Below are 14098 nucleotides of genomic sequence, written 5' to 3' on the forward strand. Positions count from 1 at the left end.
AGAAGCTTTTTTAGGAAAGCCCAAAACCCATGACTAAATATAAGAAGGTTCTTCCTTTCAGTATGGTCAATTCGCTAATAATTTTCCAGCCAACACAATTACAGAAGCTCCCCAAAATAATTTGTACACTTTCAGTTTTTAGACTAAATTATTCTAAATGCAAACTAAGTAACGATTTTCTTAGCTAATTTACAGAATTGAATTGATTATAATTAAGCTTTACTTTTAAGTTCCCTAGAGTACATGTAAAATATTTTTAATATTCTTGGAAATATCTTGTCAAAAATGTTTAGTAGCAAAGTCCCAAGAGATTTTCTTTAACATTAATACTTTTTTTCTCTCCCCTTCCCCCATGTTATAGATTTTTATTACTATCAAACAGGGAAAAAATTTTTGCACTTCAGAAATGAATTTGTAAATCTCTCCTGTCTTCGCCTCCAGTGACACTCTAAGATATTAGGTTAGTTTCTTCCTTAAGTTGTTCTGATCATTGTTTATTTTGTCTCAACCTTGTTGTGGCCAATCCCCATTCCCAATTCTTCGTAGGGTTCCAGTGCCTGCTTTTTTCCATCTCTCTGCTCAGAAAAACCAAGGGTGTTTCCAGAAAAAACTAGACAATTACACAGAATATGAAAAACAAAAATATGTTTTGTATATAAAACTGTCTGGAGGGGACTTCCCTGATGGTCCAGTGGTTAAGACTCTGTGCTCCCAGTGCAGGGGGCCCTGGGTTCGATCCCTGGTCAGGTAACTAGATCCCACGTCAGGGAACTAGATCCCACATGCATGCCACAACTAAGAGTACTTATGCCACAACAAAGATCCCGTGTGCTGTAACTAAGACCTGGTGCAGCTAAATAAATAAATAAATATTAAAAAAACTGTCTGGAGCAAAGTATAATATATGTGTTTGGGGAGACCTATTTTCATAGAGCTTAGAAGTTTTTCTACACACTTCTAGCTTATTTCTGAATTTGTGATGCTCAGAAGAGGCTTAATTAGATTCACCAGCAATTCATTATGTAATTACTACGTGTAAGGTACTGCACCATCCAGGGTGAAGTGGCTAAATATATAAACACCAGATAAGTGTAGCATTATCATACATAGAAACTCTTGATATCATATTTTGGTTATCCATTTTTGAGAAAATAAAGCATGTAGCATATCAGGGAAACACTATAATGTAGTGCTGACTTCTTCTTTTATTATTTTTTTTGAATCCGCAGCCACTGCATTGGAAGCGTGGAATCTAACCACTGGACCACCAGGGAAGTCCCTGTATGCTGACTTGATAAGAGGGTATTATTCTTTTTCCTACACTAAACTATCCCTAATGCTTACGACCCATTCCCAATCCACCTTCCTCCATCAAACCCGTACTCATTCTTTAAATGTATGCCACATATCATCTTCTCCTCTTAAGGTTTTTCTGGATTTACAGAAATTTGACGTACTCACTTTTCATACTATGAATTCGCAAAATAGTTCCTCTTATTTATTTATTTAGTATTCTCCCGACTGGTAATCTTATTTATTTAACCATCTCCCAACTGCTAACATAGATACCTTCTGTATCATATAACGGTGACTTGTAAATAAAAATAACAGTGATAATATAGATGATGATAGTGGTAGTCATGATGAAGTTGATGAAAGTAGCAGGGACTGTTCTGAGCGTGTAACACATATTACTTCATGTAATCCACACAGCAACTCTGTGAGAGGAGTACCCATTATTCTCATTTGAAAAATGAGGAAACTTTGAGAGGTTAAATAACTTGCCCAGTTCACACAGCTAAGAAGCAGAAGAGCTGAGAATGTGGCAGGCGCTTGGTAAACTGTTTAGAAGCGAGGAGGGTAGAGATTAAAATATTTGCATTTTAATGTTTATGCATACTCAAATTCAGACTGAAATAAATGTTTTAGGAAAAAAGATTCCCAGCTCCCTCAGATAACTAGAGCTGGCTGGTTTTGTGATGCCTCTTTTTACAATAAAGAATTAGATTGATCAGGCTATCACTGTGGAAAAAAATGCTCATTACTTACCTGTCTGATAAAGAAGTCTCCGTGAATTAGAGAAACAATTCCAAAGTTTGTGTACTTAAAAATATGATCCATCAACCACATCATTTGAGCAACAACCTAAAATATTTAAAAGCAAGAAATAAATGTTGAATAGAAAAAAAAAAAAACCTGACTATACTCTAGCCAGTCTCTAAATTTTATGTATAATCATCCAAGCATACTTTTAATTAACCTAACTATCTTAAATCTGTTACTTCTACAAATAAAGCACTACATGAAAAATTACAGGTCTTCATTCATTCTTTAGAAATGTGTTGTATAATTTCCAAGGATTTTGAGATTTCTCTGCTGTTTTCTGCTACTGAGTTCTAATTTGACTTCATTATATTAAGATAACCTATTCTGTATTAGGTCAATGTTTAAAATGTATTGAAGTTTGTTTTATGGCCCAGGATATAGAATATCATTGTATATGTTCCACAGACGATTAAAAAGAACGTGTATTCTGTGTTCTGGGGTGTAGTATTCTACATGTTTTGATTAGATTTTATTGGTTGATGGTGTCGTTGAGTTCCATATCATTGTTGATTTTCTGTCTGTAAGTTCTATCAGGTGCTGACAGACGGGTACTAAAATCTCCAACTATAATTTTGTATTTATCTATTTCTCCTTTCATCTCTATCAGTTTTTGCTTCATGCATTTTGAGGTTTTGTTGTTTTGTGTTTATGCATTTAAGACTGTTATGCTTTCCTGGAAGATTGGTCCTTTTATGTAATGGTCCTCTTTGTTTCTATTAATTTTCTTTCCTTTGAAGGTTACTTTTTCTGATATTAATATGGCCAATCTCACTGTTTTCTTTGACTAATGTGTTCATGAGATATATATATATATATTTATATCCTTTACCTTAAAACTAACTAGTTCAGTGTATTTGAAGTAGGTTTCTTGTAGACAGAATATTGTTGAATAATATGTTTATCTACTCCACCAATCTTTCTTTAACTTGCTGTATTTAGACTATTTAAACATAATATATTTATTGCTATGTTAGTGCTTAAAAAAAAAAAAAATTACAGGTCTTGATTCCAAGTCTTGGATTCCTAGGTCATAGGTATATACATATCACTGGGTAACAAATAAAACTGAATTAACTTCTTAAATTTGAACTTAATGATTTCCAATTTGTTCTATGTAAACAAAACCTTTGGAAATTCTTATATAACTTGTAAAGTTATTTTGAAACAATACAATATGCCTAAGTTATCAAATGAGGGCTCCACGTTTAATTAATAAGCACTAAGGCTTTATAAAATGTGACCTTAACTTCATGGCTAAAATATTAAAAGTCATAAAATATAAAGATGTAAATATAAAAATTTATAAAAATATAAAAATATCCAAAATAAAAGAACATTAAAGAATTCAATTAGTCAATAAATACACTATAAAATTTTTAAAAATTCATTTAGTAGAATGATTTACACATTCTATTATATCACAAAGAGTACTTGTTAGTTTATACAAGGCCTTACTCTTTGCCAGCATAAAAATACTCAGTTTCTTAAACACAAAAATATTATCCACTGCTGATAAGAGTTAATAGCCATATCAAGAGCAGAAGACTTTATTTCAAGCAAATTTCAAAATTAAAAGTAAGTGTAAACAGGATCTAGTAAATGAATTGGTTAATTGTTCTCCCCTGCTGAGATAACAGCATCCCTTGTTATAAGCCTTAAATAAATAAAGTGAAAACTACAGCCTCCATCAAGAAAGCAACAGAGCTCCACTTTGGTTCCTACAGGAATAACAAATGTAAACTTCATCTCTGAGCACCAAATTGTATGAACTAACATGTAAGGAAAAAACTAAGCATTGACATCCATGTGTTGCTTTTACAAAAACATTATAAAAGCCCACAAATAATATTCAAGCTTCTGATGTAATTTTTCAGTATCACTGAACAGTTCATTTACATGACTCCTATTCCAACAGTTTTACCATATAAAATAACTTTAAAAAAATAAAGATACATACATGAAAGACTGATTCCCAAATCACTTAATACAGAATAAAATAATCACCAACATCTCATTTTTGAATCTTGTTTTGCTTTGTAATGATAACCACTTTGTTTAGATATATTGAAATCTGAACTAAATGGAATTTGCTGAAAAGTGCCCCAAGAAACAAAACAAAAAGCAAGTGGAGTCAACCTGTAAAACCTTTGAGCTTTATACACAGTATGAAGTGTGGCTGCAATTTATTGCTCTCTGGGTTTAATACCAACACTAAAGTAACTAGCTTTTATGGTTAATCTTACATTTATAGTGGATTTACCGCCTCAGTTAGAAGGGTAACGTAAAACAAATTCAGTAAGACAGCCAAGCTATCTTCTGAGATTTGTATGGATAATTCTGTCCTAACTTATTTTAGGGGAAATGTTACAAGTCAATAAATATTTATTACATATCTAAACATTCTATTGATAGAAATAAAAATTCTTGGTTTTATCATCAATTGCCAGAAAAGGGCAAGACTCCGCACTTCACAGATACTTATTAAAAAGGTACCAGCACGTTTAGAAAATATAACTAATCCTTTGTTTCATATTTCTGAAAAAATGAGGTCAGTAAACACAAGCTGCCTGAATCAACTCTGTCAACGTTTCACAGGCTGTCACTCAGAACGTTGTTAGGTATTTCCAAGGGACAAAATTGCTCTACATCAATTATTCTTTACCCGGAAGCACGAATTTTCTACATGTCAAAACATCTGGGGAGGCTTAAATGAATGGCTCCATTCTTCATATCCTTCTGAAATTTTAGTGGAGCCAATGGTTTTCCCGTTTAGAAGTCTACAAGGTCAATTTTGGCTGTCACAATGACCAGGGAGTTCTACTAGCACATAGTAGGTTGCAGTCAGGTAAGGAAAACAATGTGCAGCAGGACAGTCAAGAACAACAGTGCCGTCCTACCAAAATGCAAGCAGTGCCCCCACTGAGGAACAACGACAGGCGCTACAGGAATTCCTGAATTCAAAAAGCTATGTTATGCTCACATCACCATTAAACTAGTATTTTTAAACTGGCCCACAATTTAGCATTAGCTTTCTTTCTTTGAACGTGCTCATGGAGTATGCAATTAATCAAGTAAACATTCCTACTTGTGAATGTAAATTAATATTGCCCCATACTTATTATGCAGGAGCCAGAAATTTTCATGTTTCCACCTTTTTATTTCTCAATTACTCCTTTATGAAACAAGATAAAAAATTCTTCAAGGTTTCAAATTATTTTGTAATATTAGATAATAACATTAGTATAATTAATCTGAAAATAAAAACAAAATAACTCTGGACAGAAAAATGAACCAAAGACCAACTAAAATCTTTTTACAAGAGCAAACAAATAAACCAAAATTTTTCTTGTCCACAATATCAGTGAATCTCAGATTACCTGATACTCTGGTTAATACAGTTCTCATCTCTGCCAAACTGGAGTTAGAGTAACAAAGTTAGGCATATTTATAGTCACCGTTTTAAGCACTCTTTGAGATTCAAAAACCAATAGAAGACACTGTAGGCCCTCAGAAAAATCACTATAAATATAAGTATCTTATCGGTAAGCATAAAAATGTTCTCCTTGATACAAAGCCAAACAAACTAGTTTTTACACAATTTTAACATCAAGAATTTAGGGGACAGGCAGTAAATATTATTATAATGCAAATATATCTACACAGTGATATAACAATTCTGAATATGATTCTGAATATAAGAAAGGACTGAATTTATTCTACATTCTAGCAAAATTATGCCTCTGCTTTTCAGATAAACAACAAAAACAGATTCCATAATAAGCAAACATATTTTCCATTTACTGTCACCTCATTTTCTGACCCCTGAGCTGCTGAATGCAAACTCTGGGACCTAAACACACCAGGCGTATTCTTGCCTTAGTGTTTTGGCCAAGATTATTTCACTAAAGAAGAGGCCCTTGCTTCACTACTCTGCCTAACTAAATTCTACTCACCCTTCAAGGTCAAGTTTACGTCCTCTCCCCTCCACAAAGTTTTCTATATCCACCAAGTACATGGTGAGCTCACTTTCCACTGAAAATTTCTCACTTTGCAATTAAGTATTGTTTGCTATTCCCTCTCTCCACCTACCACTAGATTATTAGTTGCTTTACGGGGATAGTATCTTATAGGATGGTCTTCTATATTTATAGTCGGTGACCATAAATATGAAACACTTATAAAATACCTATTGATTTGTTTCTTCACTATTAGGCCAAATATTAATTCCATTAATTTTATGTATTTTCTATTTATTTACATTTCTATGAACATAACCGCTTTACCTACTCTTAAGGTAACAATTCTTTTAATGTTAAGGACTGACTTTATTTTAAACCCTCCCAGTTTACAGGTATGTTTTAGTTAGCAATATAAGCAATGTGAAGTCAACAGTTCAAACACAGCCCTAGAACGCTGAATAAAATGGCCCTAATATCTTTCCTTTCAATTTGCTTTCTAAGTGAAATCCAAAATAATATTTACCTTACTTTCTTTTGGCTAAAGATCCCCAAGATCACCTAATTCCCTGTCCAATTTTACTCTTCTATCTTAAGCAAACTGCTTTTTGTGTTTGTATTTCTCAAACTGGCAATCCACCACTCACCTCAAGACAGCCCCATGCTGAACCATATTAACTTTGCTTCCATTTCAGTTATCTTTTTTAAAAAACAGCTTTGTGGAGATATAATCCACATTATCCCAGTTATTTTTCTTTAGGTCTGTAAATTCCTCTCTTAAAATAATTTAGAGTTATATACATAGTATATTTCTCTTTTTAAATTTTTCTAAATTTTCATGAAAAGTATACATATTAAAGTGTAAGTCTACATTCCCAACCGTGGTAAGATCCGTAAACTGATTCTCTGTTAACCTCCCCTTTCTGCAGCCTATCTCTGCCTTCAGGATGGCTTACCAGTCCTTTGTCCTGGAGGCACATCATCAAAGTACACACATCTCCTGTTGCCTGATGATTCACCAACATTACTGCTTCATCTTTTGAAATTGCTTTAATATCTTCCCCCCATTCCATCACTGTAAGAACAAAAAGTTTCAAAGCTGTCATTTAAAAAATGTATACATTTCCAGAAGACTTGTATTAGAAACACTGGTGCACATTAATGATGATACATCACTTAGCTAAAACTTCTAAAAGTTTAGAACTAAGTTTATTTCCTATAAAAATCAGGATGTTCATATTTTATAGAGACCCAAAACATCCGTTAAAATATAAAACGGCCATACCTTTGATTTAGAAATTCTATTTAAGAGTTTATCCTATAGAAACATTTGTCCAAACAGGCAAAGATATGCACAAAGGATATTTATTGCAACTTACACGTTCAGCAACAGGGGAATGGATAGTTTTTATATAATGGAAGAGTATAAACCCATTAAAAGAATGGAGGATATCTCTATACACTAACCCAAAAGGACTTCTTATCAAGTAAACAAAACATACCACAAAACAGTATATAAAATATAATCCCATCTTTTCAAAGAAGGAATAAAATTTACATGCAACTTAATACATTGAAAAAAGTCTGAGGAAATGAATTCAAAACTTAATACTGATCATCATTGGGAGGTGGTTCCCAAAGCCCCCTTAAATTCTACTTTATAATAAAATATGCAAATATTATAAAATGTGTAAGCATTTTCATCTTACAAGAAAACTAATTAAGGATGTTACATTTATTAAAAATCTCCAGATGAAAAGTCAATTCACCAAAGCCTATATGTACACTTTAAGGAAAACAGTGATATCTCCAGGTAGTTACGCCTCATTTTATACCAAATTTACTACACGCAAAAAAATAAAACTAAGCATCAGTGTCAAACACCAGGACTCTACAAAGAAGGTTCTAGGTTCCTCAAATGTCTGACGTGAATTACCAGAGGCTGAATATATGTTAGCATTCACTCATCTCACTCACTGCTATAAGGAAAGAAGTTGAGTCACCTGTGTGTAATAGTTCTGGATGAAATAGGGATGGGAGACCTGTTGCTCACCTGCTTTACCTCTGCCAGCCTCCCTCCTTCACAGTCACCTTTCACTGTCACCCCAATACAGCGGAGCTCCTCATAAGAGTTCATTTGAGAAAAGAGTTCCGTTAATTTTTTTTATTATTAAAAGCCATTTAAGGGCTTCCCTGGTGGCGCAGTGGTTAACAATCTGCCTGCCAATGCAGGGGAAACGGGTTCGAGCTTTGGTCTGGGTAGATCCCACATGTCGCGGAGCCACTAAGCCTGTGCGTCACAACTGCTGAGCCTGCACTCTAAAGTCCGCGAGCCACAACTACTGAGCCTGCGTGCTACAACTACTGAAGCCCCCACGCCTAGAGCCTGTGCTCTGCAACAAGAGAAGCCCCCGCTCGCCACAACTAGAGAGCCCATGCGCAGCATGGAAGACCCAATGCAGCCAAAAAAAAAAAAAAACAAAAAAAAAAACCAGCCATTAAAGCAAGGTATCTATGCATTCATTTTAAAGATCTTAAAGATTTGTATTAAGGGAATTTCAGCTGGGCTGAACATATATTCAGTTGTGGTACCTACCTGCAAAGTGAGGTATTCCAGTCATTCTCTCAGAAGTTATTACTAACACACGAATAGCTTACACTATACGGTGAAAGTTTTTAAGTTTTTTTTTTTTTTTTTGCGGTACGCGGGCCTCTCACTGTTGTGGCCTCTCCTGCTGCGGAGCACAGGCTCCGGACACGCAGGCCCAGCAGCCATGGCTCACGGGCCCAGCCGCTCCGCGGCATGTGGGATCCTCCCAGACCGGGGCACGAACCCATGTCCCCTGCATCGGCAGGCGGACTCCCAACCACTGCGCCACCAGGGAAGCCCAGTTTTTAAGTTTTTAAAATGAATGCAGAATGGAAACTACATTACAGATGTCAAGTAATCCTTAAGGAATAGATGTAGAACACTGGGGACAGCCCAGCAACACCAACTTTCCTTCACAGCGGCCTTTCCTCTCCCAAGTTGCCAGTGAAGTCTAGCTGACAAGCTAACTTTACTGAAACATACTTGAATAGCTGATATACACTGTGTGTGGGAGCAGGGGGAGTATAAATTGGTACAAGAGTTTTGGAAGTCAGTTTGGCGATATATATATCAGAACTAAGAAATGTGAAAATCCTTCTACCTAGCAATTCCACTTCTAGGAATTCATCTTACAGATATACTTATTCATGCGTAAAATGACACATATGCAAAGCTCTTTATTGCAGCATTGTTTATAAGAGCAAAGATGAAAACTAAAAAGAGAGACTAGCTCAAATTCATAGAAATTTCTAAAATGGTGGTTGACAGGAGGGAAAACTGGGGAGTTGTTTAATTAGTATGGAGTTTTGGTTTTATAAAATGAAAAAGTTTTAGGGCTTCCCTGGTGGCGCAGTGGTTGAGAGTCCGCCTGCCGATGCAGGGGACACGGGTTCGTGCCCCGGTCTGGGAAGATCCCACATGCCGCGGAGAGGCTGGGCCCGTGAGCCATGGACGCTGGGTCTGCGTGTCCGGAGCCTGTGCTCCGCAACGGGAGAGACCACAACAGTGAGAGGCCCGCATACAGCAAAAAAAAAAAAAAAAAAAAGAAAAAGTTTTGGAGATTGGTTACACAATAACGTGAATATACTTAACAATACTGACACTTAAAAATGGTTAAGATGGTAAATTTTATGTTATGTGTCTTTTGTCACAATTAAAAATAAAAAGGGAGACTAGTTAAATAAATTATAATATATCCATGCAATGGAATATTATGTAATCATAGCATTTTTACACTAATATGGAATGATATACTATAAGTAATAAAAGCAAAGTGCAGAACAGCGTGTGAAGAGAGAATATATTTACTAAATGAAAACTCCTCATAACACATCTCTGTTGACAACCCTTCAATGAACATGCGTGCGCACGCACACGCACACGCGCACACACACACACCACCATTCTTTCATTAATTCATTCTTCACTCAATAAATCAGCATCAGGCACTGTGGATATAAAACAAATAAGAACAAAAGTATTATTCTAATGCAGTTAAAACACTCAAGAAAAGTCTAACTTGGTTCTATATATATTAGGCTATTAAGAGGTAATGTGGAAAGTCTTCTAGTTCTACATCTATATAAATAGATGTTTCATAACCAAATAGTCCTTTAATGCAATTTCTGCTACATGAATGGAAAATACTAGATACCTAGGCCTGTGCAGTAGGAAAGCATATGTGTGAATATAACTGCAAATAAAAATAAGTTTTCTACTTAAAATGTATCTTACTTGCTTTATATAAAGTAGATAAATCTAGTTGGTTTAAATCTCAAAATAAAAATTGAATTTAGAACTCTCTGTTCCGGCTTAAATAGTGTCCCACCAAATTTACATCCATCCAAAACCTGTGAATGTGACCCTATTTGGAAACAGGGGCTTTGTAGATGTATCAAGTTAAGATGAGGTCATGATGGATTAGGATGGGCCCTAAACCTATATCCAATATGACCAGTATCCTTATAAAAAGAGGGAAATTTGGACAGAGATACACAGGCAGAATGCCATGCGACAATGGAGGCAAAGACTGGAGTGATGTGTCTACAAGCCAAGGACTGCAGACAACCACCCAAAGCGAGCAAGAGGCAAGGAAGGATCCTTCCCACCAGAGACTTCAGACAGAACACAACCCTGTCAGCACCTCAGTTTCAGACTTCTAACCTCTGGAACTGTGAGAGAATAAATTCCTGTTGTTTTAAGCCACAGGAACTTTGCTGGTGGTACTTTGTTATGGCAGCCCTCTGAAACTAATATATTCCACCCTCCTCAATTTTCCCCATCCTTTCTCTTTTCCATTCTATTCCCCCCAAATTATAGTTTTTTTCTAACCAACTATAGGAAAAGAACAACAGCACTGTATTTTAAACATCCAGAACATTATCACAGAAATCTACCATTACGTATTATAAAGGGTTCTCAATGTTTATTTCTATAATACTTTCAGGGTATAATCATTAAGAGTTAATCCAATACATATTTTATCTCTCAGCCATAACTTAGCTAAAATTAATTTTCAAACTAAATGTCAATTTGCTAAGACTCACACACATACTAAATCAAACAAGTGAAGGTAGAAGGATCAACTTTTTAAAATTATCCTGATGTAGCAATAAAGTCATGCTGGATTTTATAATAATCTAAATTTTATTCAACAATAAATTTTATTTCCAGTATCTATGGTATTCTTCTTTTACCAAACCATTATATACTTCAAAGATCACTGTTAGAAAGTTATATGACTAACAAAATCAAGATTAAAAAATGCTTGTAGAGAAAAAGCATTTATTTTATGTATGAAATAGCTATGTTCCTCAAATCATACCCTGCTATCCAAACCAGTAAGTATAATAATGGAGCCAGTATCTTAATCAAGGAATAGAATTAGTCTCATGTTAAAGAACAGAAGCTATGGATGCCTGCCAGTTCTTACATTGTACTTGATTAGAAGGACAAAAATATTTTAACACACTGTTCTGTGAAAGGAATTCTCAAAAAAGAACTGGGTCAGGTCCACTACTTCCAAAGGGAATGAAAAACAACTGAGTAAAAACTGGAAGAAAAGTTCCCTAGTTGTAATTGAATTTTTTAAAATTCTTGTTAAAAACCAAAGCCAAAGATTATCACCTGCTACACACACACACACACACACACACACACACACACACAATTAATGAACCTCCCCCCAAAAGTTTTAGACTAAAATTGATCATGACAGTTCACATCTCAAAAAGAAAATAAAAACAATAAACCATCACAATTTCCTTTAAAACAGTGATGCTAAAGCTGTTATACTGACCCACAAAACAGAATTAATGCAAAGAAAGGTTGCTTTATACACGACCATAATACCTTACTTCTCAAAGTTCAAAAAAAAATGCCTGCAAGCTGATGCCGCAAACTATTTACCATTCTGTGACTCACTTAAGAAACATTAATATCATTATGCTACTCAAACATATTGTGAAGATGAATGAGATATAAATGACAGAATCACAGACGTCCTGGGCAATTAGATTACATGACAGTTGAAGTTACTTTTGAAATCACTATTAACTAAAAGAGTCATACAACTACCGTGTCACGTAAGGTCAGGTATTCTAATATGAATAGTAAAGATTGGAGAGCAACAAAACACATAAAAGAATCTCATGTAGCTCAAGAACTGTGGCTTTCAGTAACACACATTGGAGGCAGAGTGGGTTGGACTCATCCAAAGTTAGGGGTTAGCAGAGGAAGATAAAAAGGGAGTGAGGACATGAAGGGTAGCCGTGAGAAAGTAGATTAAGGTACTGATTAATGGAGAGGAGACTGGTGAGGAAAGGAACCAAGCAAGGGGGTAATTCACTAAAGAAAACTGAGGGAGGGCTATTATAGTAGAGATACTTGAAGCCATCCCCCATCTCCACCTTTACCCATCCTACTCAAACCCCCATAGATAGGGCCCAGATGTTGTGAGAAAGCCCCCGGGTGAATCTAATGTATGTCTGTAAATAAGAACCACTGGAATTTTAGCTCTGACGAGTTTTATTTTCTTAAAACAAGTATACTGAACATACTAGGAAGTTGTGGTCAGTGCCTTTTGGCACTTTAATTAATTTAATTTAATTTAAGAGGTTAAATTTGAGGAGGCAAGGCTCACGGTGTAGCTTTTGGAGGGGTTGCTTAACTAAAAGAATAATAGTAGTATATATTATTAAATAGATATATAATTAAATACTAATAATCTTAATAGCCAACATTTATAGAATGCTTACTATGTGTCAGGCATTAATAATTAGTAAGAGAAAATAATTCACATTATTTTCCTATGTAATCTTCACAAAATCCCAAATGTACAGACACTGTTATCCCCAATTTACAATTGAAGAAAATGAGACACAGAAGGTTAAGCAGTATCTTCAAAGTTACACAGTTAGGCAGTAGGGGAACTGGGATTCAAAACCACTGCATCATGCTGTCACTGCTGGCAGGCTACATCAAGGAACCTTGAGAACAGGAACGGGTAAGTTGCCCACACAGCCCCTGACGTTGCCCATGATTATGCCAAGAAGTGGGGTGGACAAGCCAAGTCCCAAAGTCCTCCACAAATAAGGTTAGTGGGCGGCAACAATAAGGAACGGTGCAGAAGCCAAGGATCAAGAGGTTTTTGCATGACAGCTGAATAATAAACAAGTCTAAAAAGGCAAAGAGTATCTAAGAAAAAAAAAAAATCAAATTGTCTTTGGGCCCAGGATACAGGCATCTTAAATTTAATGTGCTCAATACAGAACCAGCTCTTTACCCTAGTCTGCTCCATCTCAGCGAAGGACACCATCATTCACCCAGTCAGTTCAAGACCAAACCTAAGACCACTTTTGATTCCCCCCTTTCCTCAATTCTCCATATTTAATCCGTCTCTAAGTCCTTTGGACTCTATCTCCAAAACACATCCTGCAACCTCTGTCTCTCCTTCTTTACTACTACTACTCTAGGCCAAGCCATCAGTACCTCTTTCTTGGACTTCTGAAGTGACCTCCTAACTAGTCTTCTCACTTCCACTCTAGCCACCTGCTTAAAAGAAAACTTTAAAATAGTTGTTAATTTCAAATACCAGTATAATCTAAATCACCACTGGCAAGAATGGAAAAAGAAAGAGCAAGAAAGTCAAAGATAATAAGTGATAATTAACTCTAACTGGTATTGAGATTTGCTTTAACTTAAACCTAGACAGTTTCCAACAGGGGAGATATTGGTATCTCGGGAGAAGCAATTCTTCCCGCAGTCATCAGCACTGCAAAACTTTTAGCACACCTGGCCAACATTCTCTGTTACAACCCTCAAGAGCCTACACACTTCCAAACATCCCACCCCCACCTCTATCCATTTAAAACCACTACGTTAGAAAGTTCAAAATGATTTAGGTCAATATAATCCTGTGGTAAAATCAGAGTGAGGTTAAATAACA

At 35.5% G+C, this 14098-nt stretch overlaps 1 protein-coding gene across 5 annotated transcripts in view; it reads right to left on the bottom strand.

Moving 5' to 3' along the window:
- LPGAT1 (lysophosphatidylglycerol acyltransferase 1) overlaps positions 1 to 14098 on the bottom strand; it is a 66032-nt gene that overhangs the window by 26046 nt on the left and 25888 nt on the right. For all 5 annotated transcript variants that reach the window (XM_060294600.1, XM_030872960.3, XM_030872958.3 and 2 more), the window contains 2 exons: positions 7019 to 7137; positions 2050 to 2145 (listed from right to left, as the gene is read on the bottom strand). In XM_060294600.1, coding sequence (XP_060150583.1) covers positions 2050 to 2145; positions 7019 to 7137 — 215 coding nt within the window. The remainder of the gene's footprint in view (positions 1 to 2049; positions 2146 to 7018; positions 7138 to 14098) is intronic.

This window comes from Globicephala melas, chromosome 1 (assembly GCF_963455315.2).
Source record: "Globicephala melas chromosome 1, mGloMel1.2, whole genome shotgun sequence".
Lineage (NCBI taxonomy): Eukaryota > Metazoa > Chordata > Mammalia > Artiodactyla > Delphinidae > Globicephala > Globicephala melas.